Source organism: Pelmatolapia mariae, linkage group LG18, assembly GCF_036321145.2.
Source record: "Pelmatolapia mariae isolate MD_Pm_ZW linkage group LG18, Pm_UMD_F_2, whole genome shotgun sequence".
Taxonomy (NCBI): Eukaryota; Metazoa; Chordata; class Actinopteri; order Cichliformes; family Cichlidae; genus Pelmatolapia; species Pelmatolapia mariae.
Genome location: NC_086243.1, coordinates 8431379 through 8449083, shown reverse-complemented (window position 1 = coordinate 8449083; position 17705 = coordinate 8431379). Strand labels below are relative to the sequence as shown.

Genomic DNA, 17705 nt, shown 5'->3' with positions numbered 1-17705 from the left:
GAAAGGGGCCGAACAGCAAAGGAGAAAACAAACTTTCGCTTTTCAACAGATAAAAGGCATGATTCGGGTTAAAAAAAGTGCAAGAACGTGCGAAGTGCAGCTGCATGACACAAAAGTGTGAAAACCAGAAAGGCTTTTCCTGCCTCATAGCCTTTCACACACTCCTCTGCTGCTGGTGTCTGCTGCACTTTGGCAAAAAAGGCTCAGATGGGTTTCTGCCACTGAGCCAACATGGAGACTGAGGGGAGGCTGGTCCAGTCAATTTACTATGGGAGTATTGGAAGTCAGGACACAGAGAGGCTGCTGGAGAGATTCGGGTATGATGGCAGCTTTCTACTGAGAGACAGCAGCACAGTGCGGGGGGCCTACTGTCTGTGTGTGAGGTGAGCTGCCGGAGGAGCGGTACAAGTGTGACCCAAAGTGCCAGTTTTCTTGTAGTTGTGCAAACTTATGAGTTTGCTAGGATATTTTTGATTTAATTATGTATGTATTTATTAGTACATATACAGAGCGCTGTGATATTAACTTTGTCTTTCACACTGCGGATACAAGGGAGTAACAACTGACAGTCTTGAATGAGGAGATACTAATTATGCTGTAACAAATGCCTTCTTGGTATTTTAAAATAAAAACTACACAAATGATGCTTTAATTATTATAATTAATGATTACTGTTGGATTGGTTTACAAGAAAAAAAGAAACCAGAAAAAACTCACACAGACACTGGGAGTGCGTGTAGACAAGCGTGCACACAGAAAAACCTTAGTCCCACAACTGGGACACATTTTCACACAACTAGACTGAAATGTGCAAATGCTTTGTGAAAAACGAAATGAAGCAATATAAATCTACAATCTCAGACTCTGGTTCTGATATTTTAGATTAAAGGAGAAACGCTCAGTTGTCGTTTTCTCAGTTGTTGTAATGACTCAGTATTTTTAGGGGGTGTGGGGTGTGTTATCGAGTATCTTAACCCCCGTTTCTTACACTGGGTTTTTGGGCCGCTGGTTGTTATGCATTTCAGTGATATGTGTTTAAAGGTAAAGAAAGCTTTTAGAGAGTGTAACAAGGTAAGTAAAGCTTATTTGTATTGTACTTTTCACAGACATGAGAGTCACAGAGCGCTGCACAACAATGAAAAAATCAATATCGATAGAGAACTAGGTTAAAACAGAAGAAAAGAAAAACATACGCAACAAAAGAACATCAACAGAAGTCCCGATTAAACAAAAAAGTTTTTAACTGTTTTTTAGAAAGCTCCACTGAGTCAACTTAACAGAGCTGGAATAATGAACTGTTCTAGAGGTCCTTGGAGTCACAGACTGAAACATTGTGTCCTCCCTCGTCTTCAGTCTTTTAAAATTTCAAATTTTTCCATGCTGTATATTAAAAATTAGGAATGGCAATTTCTTACCATACAATAGAAGACTACGCAGAATAGAATACACCAAAAATAATGCTTATTTAGGATAGTTAGGATGCAGCCTGCACCCCCACTATGTAAGTAGGAAAAAATTGACAATTTTTCTAATACTGTTAAAATGATGCTTGTTACACTCGACATTCTGTGACACTACGTCATTTGATAAATGTTTCATTTAAATAGAACATTTCTAATATTTTATGTTATTTTATTTTATGCTAAATGTGGCATAAATAAAATTACCTGGATAAATAAAAGTACCTGCATTATTGATAATAAAAAATAAACTAATATCCCAATCAATTTATTTATTTAATCTTATCTTGATTATAACCACGACTTAAGTTCCACTGTGTAATGAAATTAACAATTTCATAATCTCCAATGAGGTTATAACTGCTATTATGTAGTACTTGAAAATTATGACAGGAAGTATTTAAGTTATACTTAGGTGAAAGTACTACTACCCCCATTTAAAAATACATTATAAGCCCTGTATGAAAACATAAGTAAAATAATATAAATCTAAAAAAAAGTACTTCCTGCTTTAAAACATTACCCACAAGCTCAAAGTGGCCCCTCTGATTAATATACTGATATTTTACACAGATCGATATCGCTGTTGCACCAATGTTTAAGCAGTATTTTACTCTTATACTTGGCTGTGGTTGAGCTCTTATTGGACTAAAATTTTCATAATGTCATCTCAGTTACGCAGAACCTGATGCGATCTTTGTTAAATCAGAAAAGCATCCACATTGTCGCGTTTGGGGTGGGGGTACAAAGTGCAGTTTTGTTAGAGCCTTTTAAAAAAACAAAAAACCCCACAAACAAACAAACAAAAATACAGCAATCTTTTGCCAAATCTGAGACATTGAGTGTCACGGCGGGGCACAGCGGTGTGATGATGAAGTGGACCCAAGTGCAGACAGCGAAGGAGACAGACAGAACTGTGTCCTTAAAAAAATACAAGCCGCTTATTCAGGCTGATTAAACACAAATACCAAAACAAAGCACAGGCGAGCAGGGCAAAAACTAAACTAAAACCCAAACTGGAAAAACGGAACTATGACCAATCTGTGATAACTATCATAACCGACACGAGCATTAACCAGGGACGTGCGAGAAAATATGATGCACAAGAACATGAAACCTGAACACGACCTGAGCAGAATACATGGAAGCTGACATGATGAGACAGAAGGAATACAGATGACCTGACGATGACTAAAAGAAAACACAAAGACTAAATACACACAACTAAATTCTAACTAATAATGGCAACACCAGAACTAAGCATATATTCAATATCATATAACAAATCAAAAAATACAAAGTGAATTCAAAATGCCGGGTCACAGACCCAGCCCCTGACATTGAGTCCTTAGTAATGCTGGTAGCGCTCTTATACAGGCAGCCAGCATAAATGTTGTCCAGACTGGGCTGTTCTCTGCAGTGTGGCTGGTGTCCCATACTGCGTATGTTGAAATGTAACAAAAGCGGATATGGAGGGGGTTACGTGTCAGATGTGCACAATACAATAAGCCTTTAACGACGCCCTCAATTAAAAATATATCTGCAACATGCTGTGACACAATGAATCAGACTGCAACCTTTGTTTTGCAGGGTGATAATATGAAAAAAAAAAAAAAAAAGGAAAATATGACTATACACAGCAATCAGATTTGCTCTGGCATCTCATTTCGGGTTGCGAAACACCAATCTGAAATCACTGAATCATCCTCCACCCCAAACCACATTTTGTGTCTCTTTCAGATATGCACTTTCAGATACACCAGATTTCAAAGAAAGTCATTCGGACTTAAGAATTGTCGTTTTTTGTGTTTCTTTTTACAGGAAAGCACCGTTTGTGCACACCTACAGGCTCCTACGCTCTGCCGATGGCTGGTGCCTTCAGGTGGGGGTACACACAGATATAGATCACACAAACACAACATAAGGCGGACATTTATAGTTTTGTGTATGTGGGATTGTTTCTTTGATTAGCAGGATTCAACAGTCAGATCACCAACATTTAGGACTCTGGAGGCACTATTAGAAGGCTACAGGAGGGCTGCTGTAGTTGGAATAGCCCCGCTCACAGATCCGCTGGACAAAACACGAGTACGAAACAGCTTGGGCGAAGGTATGACACACAAATACACACATGCGCATATTTTTCCCTGCTTACACACACGGCCCATTCACCCACGGAGGCAAAAGCACACCCGTAAACTCATTTAAAATGTCTATGTTGACTCATAATCTATTCAGTCACCTCTAACACAGTCTCACTGATCTCCACCACAGAGTTTCTTTACATGGAAATGAACAACAGCAGCAGCAGCTCTGTGTACTGAAGCCATCGTGCTCTTAATCTCTCAGACGATCAAACCGACAGAAACCACAGCGCCTCACTCATCTTGTCTGCCCCTGTTTCTCAATTTCTTTGTGTATTTATTTTCAGTTTTTGTGTTGATTTAGTCATGGTTTAAGACATTTTCAGTAGCCCGCAAACTGCTACTGAAAGATATTTAAATGTTTTAACACACGCCATGAGTGGGAGCACTTTTTTGTTGCTGGTTTTTTGAGTTTTGTTTTGTTTTTTTAAATTTTATGCAGTGACAGTGGTTGTCTTTTTCATCAGACCCACTTTCTTGACATGTGGTCCCTCATGCTACTTACCTTTTTGGGTGCATACATCAATGATTTCTGTCCAAATGGTGTCAGCCTTAATCTAATGTTTTATGTTGTAGAAGTTTTGACAAGTGTTGTATTTGGATCAAGAATGTTGACGTTTGTTTGCATTCTGTCTCGTTGAGAAAGTCGTGTTCAGTGAACTGTTTGATTTGTGGTTTATCGGTTTATGGCACCAAGATGCAAACTGGCCTCGCTCATTGTAACGACGTAGCAAACGCAGCAGAGCAGGAAAGGTAGACCGTGAAATCTATTGTGAGCACCAAACTTTCTGTCGCAACGACTTTAATTGTTCATTTATTTTTTTCATTTTCACACATCTCTTCTCAATAACTGACAACATGTGATAGCAGGTCTGAAAATGACTTCATGGTATCAAATCTGTTCAACTTATGCAAATAATTAAATGTTAATATATTTAAAAACTATCTCAGATCAATTATAGGAGTTTTGTATAGAATTCTGTGACTGTGAAATGTATACAAACAGTAAATTTTGGATGGAAATGTGCAAATTTCTTTTCTTATGGACAAGTAGAAGATGGATACTAAAACAAACAGAGCTTCTCGTCTTGCGCGAACATCACATCAGCTGTAACTCTTGCTGACACCTTCATTCAATAAGGGCAGTTTAAAATAAGATGCTTTCAAGCTAATACATTTTTCATGTTCTGCAGCCAGTGGTTTTTCCCACTGATGCTGTGGACCAGCCTGCACACTTTCTTGTTCCTGTCAGACATTCATGCTGCAAAAGTTGAGTAACATAAACATGTAAATAATGTAACAGAGGAGGGGCAAGCATAAATGAAGTAATTTAAAAAAACATGTAAGACAAGTAATTCCAAACAGCTCAACAAATATTAGCATCCGCACAAATGGATCCTGTACAGATTAGCAAGCAGTGTTTTTGCTAGCTAAAGATACAGTTGTTGTGTCTTTAAGGGAGAAAAGTAAGCTTAATGTGTAATAAATGTAATCTGAGAGATGATGAAAGCTGAAAGAAAGAGGACACAAGGTCTGCTCTGGAAATGATGTGATAAATGTAAAGCTTACGTGCAATGTCCCAGATTCATTAAGACAGGAGATCTGTACATGATGAGTTGCTCTTAGTTATCTGATTATATCTTATTGAAAATTTCTTTTAATAAAAAAAAAAATATATACTGTTTAATACTATTCAAAGCCCAGTAGCGAAAGTTTGATCTTCAACACGTAACAAAGGCTGATGTAAGCAGTCAGTCTTGCAGCCTCTATTTCTGCCTGTTCATGTTTCTAAAGCAGAATCGCTATGGTGATCGCCATGAAATCTCTTTAGGCCGGTGTGTAGAACTGTAGCCTTTATATTGTTAGCTGGTAATTATGTAAAGGTGGACTTAAGGTCATTTTACAGATTAGAAAAGTTATGTAAAGAATTAACATCTCCAATGAGTAATTAAGCTACATAGTGGATTTCTTTTAAGAAAAGTAATCAGTAATACATTGTGTAATACTTATGAATTGAGGTTGATGGCTGCTGAGCAGCAGGACTTCCTTCTAGAAGGAGTTGAGAATTTAAAATTTAAAATAAAAAGCTGATGATGTCTTTAGTTACAGTTTTGCTTTCCAAACTCCAGCTTTATAAAATCTTTATAATGTCTATGAATTGGACAGCAGCCATGACGGCTAATATAACATTTTCCTATATACTGTACAATGCAGTAAATCCACCATGACCAGTAAACACCAGAAAAAAGCACATGAAGAAAACACATTTACTGGTGCTCACAGCTCACAGTAGAAAAGTTTTGTGACTTATTTCTAAGTGACTCATTTTCCCACGCTGCACTGCTACACCAGAATGTAGAGCTGCCTCACCTTAACCCCTGGCAATAGTTTAGCGTATTTTTCGGACCACAAGGTGCACCGGATTATAAGATGCATTAAGTGAAACAAAAAAGTCAGATAAGTCAAACTTTACTCGACTCATTCTTCGTGCTTCCTCCACTTCTGTACCACTGATTCATTAATGTTGAATTCTCTTGTAGCTGCTCTATTCCCATGTTGTTGCAGTATATTAATGACTAACGTATTGTGGATGGATTATCTCAGTTGTTCTCCTGACTGAAGTTTGGTCTGTTCACAGCATCCTGCCATGCAATTGCATTTGTCCCTAACTATCAGGAGCTCTCACGTTAACTCGAGTGGAAAAAAGTTAACATTCATCCTCCAGCTTCACTGTGTTTATGTTATGCTAACATAGTTGTGTCACTAGCGATCATGTAGCACATAATTTACCAGCTAGCCCAACTTCAGTAACCCTACAAAGGTCACTGCTGTTTAGTTTTCTGTCTTCATTTATGTTGGAAGTGATAGCAGAGCTGTACGTTTTAATTTTTTCAGATATCTCTCACATGGTATATCGTGTTTAGATGGAAACTAGCGAGCTAACTTCCTGCTAACTTTTAACTCTAACTTCATGGATGCCTGGATGTTAAACTTAATTGTTACACCTGGTAAAGCAGCAACGCTGATCATTTTATTAAAGATGAAAGAATTTAGACAGTTTTTAACTCTCAGTGATGGTGCAGTGTTCGTTTGACTTTGGGACCTGAAGCGGATGGAGTTTTGGACCCAGAATACTCCACGAGGCTCCTGACTACGGTATAGTGATGATAAATTTGATTCTTTTTACTGAATCGAGTTTTAATGAGTCACTCACCAAAGTGAATCGGGTTTTTTGAGTCATTTGATTCACTGAGTCAGTTGACCAGAGAGTGCAAAAAATGTACATTTTCACTCAAACTTAATTTGTTTCTCTTTTCATGTATATCCTACTGCTAAGATGAGTGATTCTAAAAGAAAACAACTATTTTATAGAGCCAAAAAGGGCAAAAAAAATCTAAAGGGAACATTTATTTTGTTTATTTTTATTTTATTAGCATTTTCCTTAAATGTGTCAAATATATATTTTCTCATCTAAATGTCCACTGAGCTGTGAGCCAGGGGGCGGTAATGTGCCATTGGTTGCCAACCAAGAAGAAGAAGCTGTGAGCCAGGAGGGAGGGGGTGAGTGAGTGAGTGATTCGTTCGCGCTATGATTCAGCACAGGAGGGAGGGGGTTAGTGAGTCCTGAGTGATTCGCTTATGCTACGATTCAGCACAGGAGGGAGGGGGTGAGTAGCTCAAATGTGCTGTTAGCATGTTAGCAGAGCGATGCTACTGTGAACCAAGGAGCTATTGTCTTGATGTGAGCTTCTACTCAGGGTTTTTTCTTCCAGTTCAGAGCAGAAATGTTTTTGTTAAGATACTGGATGTTATGTTTTTCTCTACAATTTTAATTATAAGCTAGATATATTTCTACTAATGAAATTAGTTTGCTAACAGCAACAGGGATGAGTCAGTGAGTCAGTTGGGCTTGTGAATCATGATTCATGAGTCAGTAAAGTGATTCTCGAGTATTGAACGATTCGTTCATGATTCGCGCATCACTACTATGGTAGCCATAATGATCCAACAATCCATCAAGCGTTGCGGCTTCGTAGCTTACCAAAGTCATACTAAAACATTTTTTGACAGATTTATGAGCGCTGTGTACCACATAAAATCGGTTCGAGGTCAGTAAGCACAACCAGATATCATACATAAGGCGCACTGTCGATTTTTGAGAAAATTAAAGGATTTTAAGTGCGCCTTATAGTCCGAAAAATACGCAGTGTTGGGAAGGTTACTTTTAAAATGTATTCCACTACAGATTACAGAATACATGCCCCAAAATGTATTTTGTAACGTATTCCGTTACGTTACTCAATGAGAGTAACATATTCTGAATACTTTGGATTACTTTATATATTATCATGCTTTTTTACAACTACATGAATGTACTATTGCTGTGTGATTTATTACTATTACTGAAGGCTACTCACCATACCAATACCGACTAGATTTATAAATCTTAATATAAAATGAGTAACAGTAGGTTGACATTAGGGTAAGGATGCACTTTTTGCTGCGATCTTGTATAGAAAACTATTCGGCGGCGTGTATAAAACAGGTCCGCGGCTCCGAACTGTAGTAAAGGCTAATACGTCGGGTTCGTAGCTGAAAACTAGCTTTACTTTGTTGTCTGGGTCAACTTTGCTAGTGAGAGACAGAGAGAGGTGTTTAAAGACTGCTCCAACTGAACTTATTGTTTCGGAGGAAAACACAAACACAGTGTTCAGTCGAGTCTTAATAGCTTACTTACAACTGGGCTCGTCAGGCACTCTTCTTGGCTGCAGTGGTTATTATTATATTTACATGCTTCCAGCTCCCGCTTCTGCTCGATGACAACTCGTACTTTTCCACTATCCTTTTTCTCCCTCCTCGCGCTCACAGACACATAACGGGTATGGCAGTCCATTCTCCCTGCAGCACGGACTACACTGCCCATGAGGCTACATTCTTTAGGGCGATGCCTGTAACACTCTGCCTATTGCCTTCATATTAAATCATTTTAAAAAATATTTCTTCACGTCATTATGAGATGCGAGATTGAGACACAGGCATTTGAGCCTCTTAATGCGTGTCTTGTTTGGTTTTCCACCGGCGTGAAATTACCACAAATAGAGAGGGCATAGCCTAACATATGAAACAGGAAAATACCGCCGTGTAATCCCTTTATTTCAGCAAAGTAACTGTATTCTGAATACCACCTTTTTAAACGGTAACTGTAACTGAATACAGTTACTCATATTTTGTATTTTAAATACGTAACGGCGGTACATGCATTCCGTTACTCCCCAACACTGAAAATACGGTACGTGTTAATGCTCAGATACTCAGCGATACACTGACTATGTTGTACAAGTTTGAACTTGGCTTTCATTTTGATCACATACTAACCAACACTATCTGGCATGCTATCACTAGACAAAATCTATTCACAAAAAACACCAACACAGAAGTTCCATCTTTGCGGTGGTTGCTGCTACAGAGCTACAATTTCCCATGATCACACATTGATAGATAAACTTAAAGTGTGGTGAAAATCCATCTTAGCACCTCTAAGCGTCATCAGGTTGATCACAGTCTATATCTTGTTTTCAATCTTTACAATAACCAAAGTGCAAAAACCACACATTAGACTGCTGTTGTGTTTCTCAGCCTGCAACGGTTAAACATTTGTTTACTTTTTGGAGAAAACTGAATGTTATATTACTGTTAGACGGTACGCTAAGGTAAGTAGAACAGCTTCACAAATTCAGAAATTCAGACTTCTGCTTTGAGGTTAACTTGGCTTTATTCACATTTTGTTTAAAATCCTCACATTTTATCAAGGCTGGCTTGACTCCCATGGGTGACCCTTGTTCTTGTTTCCCCTTTAGTCCTCATCTTCTTTTTATCTTAATTTGCATTTTTGGGGTCTTTTAATAGTTCTCTAAATATGCCATATTTGCTTTTCTTGGGATGCACTTAAGAGGCTAAACTACTCCAAATTGACCACTCATCTAAAAACAAGGCTTAAGACGAATGAGGCTGTATGAATGAGATTCAAAAGAGCTGATGAATATTCATCCCCCAACCTTATTTCACATATTAAAAAAAGACATACAAAGTTAACCTTTATACCGTTGTTACATTGGTATGCACTCTTTATATGTATCAAAAGGTATAAAAGGTATATAGATCTGAAAGGCTAGATTACAAGGCTATACATAGAAACGCATAAACGCATAAACCTTTGCATGTATTTAACACCTCTATACGCCTCCTGAAATGAAATATCACATAAGAAAAACTAGACAGTCTATACATTTAGATATAACGAAAGTCATTGTTGTTGTTCTTCTTCAACCTGTGCATCCTGTATTACTTCCCAGGGTTTTTCCCAGTGTCTTCCACCTCAGTGATCACTTCTTCAGGCTTAGCCGATGGAGTAGAATAGAAAAACTGGCAACACAAAACAGGAAACAAAGCTTTTAAACTTTGTATACACACATCTATGTGGTTCGAAAAGTGTTAGAAATGTGAGCTTGTGTATTCACAGTCCACAATGTACTCACATTAAATGCATCGCTTTTTTCCAGGAAATATTTGTACTTTGCTGGGGGGCGAGGAATCGGAGGAAAAAGGACCTTAGTCACCCTAAAACACACAAGTATACACAAAATGATCCTTGACACGTTTCTAGTTTTAAAAGGGGGAAAAAACAGATGCAAGGGAGGAAGTGTTTTATCTTGTATCTCCTTTTGCATTCTCCTTATTTGGTTAGTTAACAAGTCAAACCGGGGGATTTTTGCCTGTAGGTTAAAGAACTTTAGGGTGGATGCTGTGGTGTGAAGAAAGATGCCATTCTCTCACTTCTCCTTTTTAACGTAACCTCAACTTTGTTCTTTTTCCGACATTCACCAGTTTCACATTTAAAAATCATGACAAAGTGGATCAGAGAGACACAAACAGCTTAAAACAAAACAAATCAGTAAAAGGAGGAGTCACATATGTGGCGGCAGGTTAAAACAATACCTCTGATAGCGCACAAACAGCAGCAAAGCCAGCAGGCCCATGGGTACTCCGAGACAAATGAAGACTATCACCACAGGCTTGAGCACAGAATCTGACCGTTCCATCACTACAGATACACAACACAAAAGCACTGTTCTTTAAACTGACATGTTGATAATTATAACACTGCATCATCAGCCACTGTTTAAACCACTGCACAAGAAGACATAGAGGACTTACACAGTGTGACAGTGGGACTCCATTCACTCCAGTGATCTGATCCTGAGCAAAGTTCTGATATTCTTGTCCTCATTCTCACGCTATAGCTGTGTGAAGGATCTACACTTGCCACTGTATGATTTGTATGGTGTTTGACTAGCCAAGATGTTGTTGTTTCCTGTTTTAAAGAGATTAATCAAAAAATGGTTAATCTCACTTTAACAAGGCCGACTGATAAGATTGCTCTGACTTTGGACTTCAGTTAACCCTCTGAGGTCTAAGCACGACTTATCACAACCATCTTTTTTTTAATTGTTTTACAAAGAAACTGAAAACTGAGCTTTTAAAAATTTTAAAGCTTAGTTTCTTACAATTAAAATAAGGTTTTTATCTTGCAAGGACTGCACCTTTATCTCCTTTTTTGGCATCAGATTGTAGTTATTCTTTGCAGGTTTTCTGTACAGTCTGGGTTAAGTTGACACCTGTTGCATTGGCATGTCCTTAACAGCACTAATCATTGCTTTCCCACCTTTTTGCGTTTTCATGTGGTCAGAAACATTTTTCAAAGCAGGAGCAGCATTATTATTATTTTGTTTAAAAAAAAAATAGCCATACATATTGAGCCTTAGACCTCACAGAGTTAAAAAAAAAAAAGTTTGTCTTGTTCATTATTCCTGCCACACGTACAAAAAAACACAAAAACCGAATGTTGCATCTGGAATAATGACAGCCTGTGGTGAAGCGTACTGTACCTGATCACGTATTTCCACTTCATTTTCAAAACATGTAGGGTTAACGGTGTTTCTGGTGCGAGGCAGGTCCCATTTTACAACCAGGTTATCATTATTGAATGATGCAGAGATGTTAGCAGGTGGAGGAAGATGCTCTGTCACACACACACACACACACACACACACACACACACACACACACACACACACACACACACACAAGCACACGATCAGTAAGGTATCTGACAACAACACAACCTAAACCTAACCTCATGCTTCAGCTTACCATGTGTCCTAAAAAGAATTTCACATTTTGATTTGTGTAACGTCAGAACAGTTTTCCACTTTTCCTCAGTCCATTTTAAAATTAATGCCTGCTTTTAATGCACTGCAGAGACCCGAGAGCCCAAGGACCACAGGGGTCCAATATTGATTTTCGGCAGATTCTCAGAATTTTTGATGATATTATGTATCATATATAATGAGGTGTTTCAAAGTCACTGGGAGGAACATCATTCTGAAATTGTTCCACAACTTTGTAAACAAAGTTTTTTGCAGATTGGTGAACCTCTGCCCATCTAAACTTCTGGGAAACACTACTTCTCTTAAGAAGCTCAATCTTGTTACCGAGCTGTTGCCAGTAACAACATGTTCTTTCAGCTGTTTCTTTTTATTATCCCTTACTTTTCCAGCCTTTTGTTTCCCCATCCCAAAGTTTGAGATGTGTTGAGGGCAACAAATTCAAAATCAGATAATATTTTTCCTGAAATAGTAAATCTGTTTAAAAATGTGATGTTTTCTATGCTCTGCTGTGAATAAAATATTGGTTTATGAGCTTTCCAAACATTCCATCCTTTTTTACATACATTTTACTCAGCAACTTTCGATCCCAACTTTTTTTGAATTGGGTTTATATAACTACTCAACACTATTTGTATAGAATTACCTAGTGTGTCCATGTCATACACATAGGTGTAAGATATCCAGTTGTGCAGGGACATGTTAAAATGTAAGACTACGCCTGATATTTCCTCGTTGACAGTCAAGGACATCGATCCAACTCTTTCCGCAAAAGTACGGCTTAGAGACCCAATTACTGTTTCCTCATTACAGACACTGGAAGAGAGAAGTACAGAGTTAAAACAATGTGTAGCGTTCATTGTTCAATAAAATGAACCTTTAAAAAAATCAGAATACCTGACAAACACAGAGAGCCGAGTATCCTTCTCTAAGGTGTTGAATGACCAGGAGCAGTTAAGCTCATTTGTTGAGTCGAAGAGGCAGATAAACGTCTCCTTTATATCTGAAAGCTCTTCATGTGAAATCTCCTCTGCTGAATTTTGTATGTTAACCATGTCCGGCTTCACATACAAGATCAGAACATTGGAATGGAAAAACCAATACAAAAATGTACAGTTTATTTAAATAGCATGCACTGCGTCTGTGAGGTCATTAGAAAACAAAACTGTTTGTACAAAAGCTTATTCTCATTTTCACCTCGTATTTGTCATCCAAAAACTCCTGACAGAGAGCCAAACCATGGCTTTCAGTCGCTGCTATAAGAAAACACACGTTTAATCTGCAGCACAAATTCTTAACTGATCAGAATTTTGTATTTTTTTTTCCATAAACTGGGGTTTAGAGGAGTCCAGTTTTGATTAGCTTACTGTGTAAAGGAAGCAGGAAACAAAGTCAGACACCACCCAGATTAAAAAAAGGTTAAAGTAAAATCATTGTTTAAATAAAGCTCTTGGTATTTCCTGCAAAAATATTTTGATTTTCACGTTGCCAAAAGTCATTCTTCTTCAGCATTTTTTTTTTTACTGAGGACATGTTTGCATTGTGATTAATCATCGACCTACCACTTTGAGGGAACCACAAAACCAACGAAGTGGACCAAATTACAAGACGGATCGGAAACACAGCCATGGCTGACCTGAGTGTTTTGCACACACACAGAAAGACAGAGACACAGATACACACTAATGAGCATGAAGTCTTCAGCCACCGTACAGTAAACACAGGAACGCCATTGTACCACTTTACAATGAGCAATTTCCTGTGTTTAATACTTCCCCTTTTTACATGCTTACTTGTAGAAGGTGGGTGCTTGTAAGGCGTCTAAGTGGGCACATAATCAACCACAAAGAAACATCTTTTCTCAGATGAGTCTTAATTCTTCACTAGATTACATTCACTTGTCCACTTTACACTTATTTATACAAAAAAGAAAGACTTGGTTTGGTTTAATCACTCTGTTTATCTCCCTCAAAAAAAAAGATAAGTGGACCCAACTATGACTCACTATGCAGGCGTAACGCTCTCTTATGAATCGAGGTAAATCCCCAAGTTTCCTACCAGCTATATTATATTAAAAATTGTGTAAATAGCAATAATAATAAAGTCTCACCTTCTGCTGTCCCTCCTCCGTGTCTAACTTGTGGTTCTCTGTGCTCTCGCTGCCTGAAGACAATGACACATTTCTGGGGAAAGAAGAAGCATGACGTCACATACTGTACTCAGATCCAGGAAACCAAGACTTTCTTTCTGTTTCTTCTTTTTTCTTCATTTGCTCGTAAAGCAGATCAAGCAAAGTGAAACAGGTCAACATCAATGCATAAATGTTATCAACTTCAACAAAGTAAAGCAGATCTGTATCAACAAACTAAAGTAGATCAACATCATGTGGTTTTCTAATACAAACCACATGATTTTGATCTACTTTAGTTTATTTGGGTTAAACCACATTTGAGGTAAAACAATAACAACTAGATGTAATAACAAGACAGAATAACATATAACATCTTTGTTTATAAGATGTTGTTCCCCTTGTTCTTCCTGGTTGAGTCTTTCCTCCACTTTTCTTTCTCTATATGTTAGAATCAGTTAGCTCACAATCTGCAGCTTCAGCTTCAGCCGAACCTGCAGAGAAGTCTCTCCTGTGTTAATATCAACACTTCACCAAGTTCTTTTGATTCCTCAGAGGCATCCGATGGAAGACAAAACACTGCTCAGTAGACCATTTAACACTTTATTTTCTCTTTCACATTACTTCTAGAAGGGAGATGCGTCCTGCATGACACGCTGCCGTGGATCTCAAAATGGTGGTGTGCCCCTGACAGTTTTATTACAGAAGCTCCCTCATTCTAGTCTGAATAACAGTGTCTCAGTAACTTTCCACTAGAGATGGTCCCCTCTTATCTACATTTTTCCCAGGCGAGCATAAGCGAGAGTCTGCAGCTATCTACTCCACAAGGACACATGGTCTCATGCCTTTATTTTTCAGGGCTGTGTCTACTTAATACTACTCTATATAACTTTATAACACTTATTATTAATAAAAAGCATAGCATTATTGAGGCACTGAAAAATTATGTATTCCCAACACCTGATACCTGAAGTATTCACTGGTGTGTTGGATAAATGTCAGGGTTTTCCCACCCAGTTTTATGCTTGAGCGGGGCAAGTGTGAGGACAGTCTGCGGGCAGTCACTGACTACACATCTCCCTGTAGGCAGTGTTTGTTGTTGATGGAGGCAGTATATTAAATAAGTGCTAAAGTCCATGTAACCCCTGACGCATATTAAGTAGTCTAGGACAACCCAAAAGTATAGACCTAGCTTTGACAGGATTACAGTAGTAACTGTGATGAATGCTAAATACAGTGGCTGGAGGCAGGAAATGAGCGACAACAGTTATTATTTTGTGAAAAAGTGAAAATAAAATAAGACACAATTTACAAAATCCACAATAACACTAATAATAAGCCGGCTTAACAAAAACAAACCAAAAAAACCACAGTCCCATTGAGCTCAATATTTCAGTTTGTCCTTTTTGGTCATTTGTCAAGTCAAGATTTCTTTTTATTTCAGTTCCTTTTTTTGTTTTGGTTTGGTGATTTGAGTTGTTACCACTTTGCCACTTTGGTTTTTCTCAAGAGAGAATAATGAAGTTCTTCAACAAGGGTTCAGGCAGTCTGGGCACAGGTTCGCCATCTCCATTCGGAGAGAATTCAGGAATCAGTTCCAGTTGCTTTGTCAACACCACCAACAAAAAAAAACCTAGCCAAGATGAGGTATCAGCGTGAACAAGGCAAGGGACACAGCCACATGGCCTCTCTAGCTCATGCTCCCATCAGCTTAACATTAAAGTTTTCAAATTAGCTTACAGACAGTGCAAGCACTTGTTTACAACACTTTTTCTGCATTTAAACTCACTAAGACAACCGTCTGTAGCTGTCTTGTTTACTTATCAAAGTGCAAAAGACCTAGCCAATACGTGATGGTGGTCCACCGCTTGGAAGGCGGGACTAATTTTGCTTCTAAACATATAAAATTGGAGAGAGGATTACACTTCCTCTTTTCAAAATAAATATTTCTCAAAGTAAAAGAGTGCAAATGCATTGATACAAATAAAAGGGAGAAAATACAATTTTAAAAAAGAGGTTTTCTCTACTGGGTTACACCCTCCCCAGCTAAATATCACGCAGGTCTCGTTTCATGTGTAGCCAATACTGTCTGTCTTTGCAATTAAGGGAGTCTGAACAGGCTGTGCTCAAACCTTGGAGAAGTGATTTTACAACAGTCACTGGAAGGTTTCCTAAATCAGGATAATCAAGTCTTTTAGAAGGGTGTCTGATTCTTTTTGATGGTCTCACTGGTTGAATTGTAATGGGATCATCACTGTATCAAACAGTGATGAAGGGTTGATGACGTGGGATCCACAGCAATCCTCTCGCAGCTCTCCTCTCTCTCCACGCTGATCAACAACAGGTCGGATGCCCTGGAAAAGATGGTCAGCCAAAACTCCGCTGTGATCGTAGAGGTGAAAGATGCCATTAAAGAAAATGCAAAGCAGATTGAATATATCAAACAGTCCTTTGAATTTATCTGTGCTGATTTTAAATCCGTGAAGGAGAGAGTTGACCACCTTAGGATGCGGCTTGCCAAATTTCAAGAAACCCGTGACGCACAAGAGAAACGACTTTCCCGCCTGGAGAGTTGTGACAAGGATGGTCATTATATTCTATTAGTGCTTGAGCTTGCTAACTTGACTTTCGTAATTGTAAATTTCTATGGTTTCAATTCCCATACTGAAAATAATGCACTTATTGGCAGGTTAGAAGAACTCCTGCTTCACTGGTTAACTAAATTCCCTAATTCTCACATTATTTGTGGCGGGGACTTTAACGCTGTACTAAAAAAACGTTTTGACAGGTGGCCTCCTAAAAGTTCTGACTCGCAAAGTTTATATCTAAAACTGTTTATGAGCAGAATTTATTTAACGGATACTTGGAGGGACACACACCCATGTCAGAATGAATACACATGGTGTAACAAATCTTTATCAAGTCAGTCTCAAATTGACTATTGGCTCATCTCTAAAGATCTGAGTAATGTGGCTGCAGACATCTTACCATCGCCTCTATCCGATCACAAATCTATTCGCATTTTTATTCCTGTAGTATCTTCTCCCCTCTCTCATAAGCCTGCTTACTGGAAGCTTAACAGCAGTATCCTTAAACATTCTGCTGTATGTTCAGAGATTGAAAGCATGATCAGAAAGTATTGGAGCAAAGCAATAAACAAAAATTCCTTTGGTCTTAACTGGGAACTGTTAAAATATGAAACTGCAAAATTCCAAAGGAAGTACTGTAGTGATTTAGCCAAAATGAGAAAAGAAGAAGAGCATGAAGTAATAAGCAAGATCTCCCTACCGACTTCAAAACTTCCGGACACTCTCAATGAGTCTGAAAAATCTGAGCTTGTTGTGCAGCAGCATAGGCTTGATGAGATTTACAAGCGAAGAGCTGAGGGAGCTTTTGTCAGGTCGCGCAGGCAATGGCTTGAAGAAGGTGAGCAAAATTCTGCTTACATTTTTAGGTTAGAAAGGCAGCAACTCAATTCAGTATTTAAAAATGTATGGCTCAATCACCGATGAGCCAAAGAAAATAGTCAACTTCTGCGCGAAGTTTTACAGTAACCTCTACACTTCCAAATATTGTCAGAAGTCAGCTTCTCAGTTCTTTGACTCCATCTCTGATGTTAACCAGCTGTCCAAAGAGGATAGTGATTTCTGTGACAGACCAGTCTCTTTGAAAGAAGTTTCAGATGCAGTAAGTCAGCTAAAATATAATAAATCCCCAGGTCCTGATGGTTTAACGACAGAATTTTATA

The 17705-nt window shown here is 38.3% G+C and overlaps 2 protein-coding genes across 3 annotated transcripts; one reads left to right on the top strand and one right to left on the bottom strand.

The window, feature by feature from the left end:
• Window positions 1-204: 204 nt before the first annotated feature.
• On the top strand, window positions 205-4174 carry LOC134617527 (SH2 domain-containing protein 1A-like). The gene is made up of 4 exons (XM_063462800.1): window positions 205-383; window positions 3282-3342; window positions 3432-3570; window positions 3735-4174. The coding sequence occupies exons 1-4, from the start codon at window positions 232-234 to the stop codon at window positions 3782-3784; spliced, it is 402 nt and encodes a 133-aa protein (XP_063318870.1). The 5' UTR covers window positions 205-231; the 3' UTR covers window positions 3785-4174.
• Window positions 4175-9366: 5192 nt separating this feature from the next.
• Window positions 9367-14117, bottom strand: LOC134616895 (interleukin-5 receptor subunit alpha-like). Of its 2 annotated transcripts, none has more exons than XM_063461959.1 (10): window positions 13940-14117; window positions 13392-13465; window positions 13027-13085; window positions 12727-12890; window positions 12476-12645; window positions 11551-11684; window positions 10820-10976; window positions 10601-10706; window positions 10141-10222; window positions 9367-10027 (listed from the first exon to the last, which is right to left on the bottom strand). In XM_063461959.1, the coding sequence occupies exons 2-10, from the start codon at window positions 13456-13458 to the stop codon at window positions 9947-9949; spliced, it is 1020 nt and encodes a 339-aa protein (XP_063318029.1). In that variant the 5' UTR covers window positions 13459-13465; window positions 13940-14117; the 3' UTR covers window positions 9367-9946. The 2 variants fall into 2 exon arrangements, with proteins under 2 accessions (XP_063318029.1, XP_063318030.1); XM_063461960.1 differs by having other exon boundaries at window positions 13027-13082.
• Between the last annotated feature and the right edge of the window lie 3588 nt (window positions 14118-17705).

What these genes read in the sequence shown, in the direction of transcription:
- LOC134616895 (XM_063461959.1), bottom strand. Translation starts at nt 13,458, where the DNA reads ATGGCTGTGTTTCCGATCCGTCTTGTAATTTGGTCCACTTCGTTGGTT. An exon ending in CGGCTCTCTGTGTTTGTCAG is followed by an intron (nt 12,646 to 12,726) that starts GTATTCTGATTT and finishes TCTCTCTTCCAG; the next exon opens with TGTCTGTAATGAGGAAACAG. An exon ending in GTATGACATGGACACACTAG is followed by an intron (nt 11,685 to 12,475) that starts GTAATTCTATAC and finishes TGTGTGTGACAG; the next exon opens with AGCATCTTCCTCCACCTGCT.
- LOC134617527 (XM_063462800.1), top strand. Translation starts at nt 232, where the DNA reads ATGGAGACTGAGGGGAGGCTGGTCCAGTCAATTTACTATGGGAGTATT. An exon ending in GCCTACTGTCTGTGTGTGAG is followed by an intron (nt 384 to 3,281) that starts GTGAGCTGCCGG and finishes TTCTTTTTACAG; the next exon opens with GAAAGCACCGTTTGTGCACA. An exon ending in CCGATGGCTGGTGCCTTCAG is followed by an intron (nt 3,343 to 3,431) that starts GTGGGGGTACAC and finishes TTCTTTGATTAG; the next exon opens with CAGGATTCAACAGTCAGATC.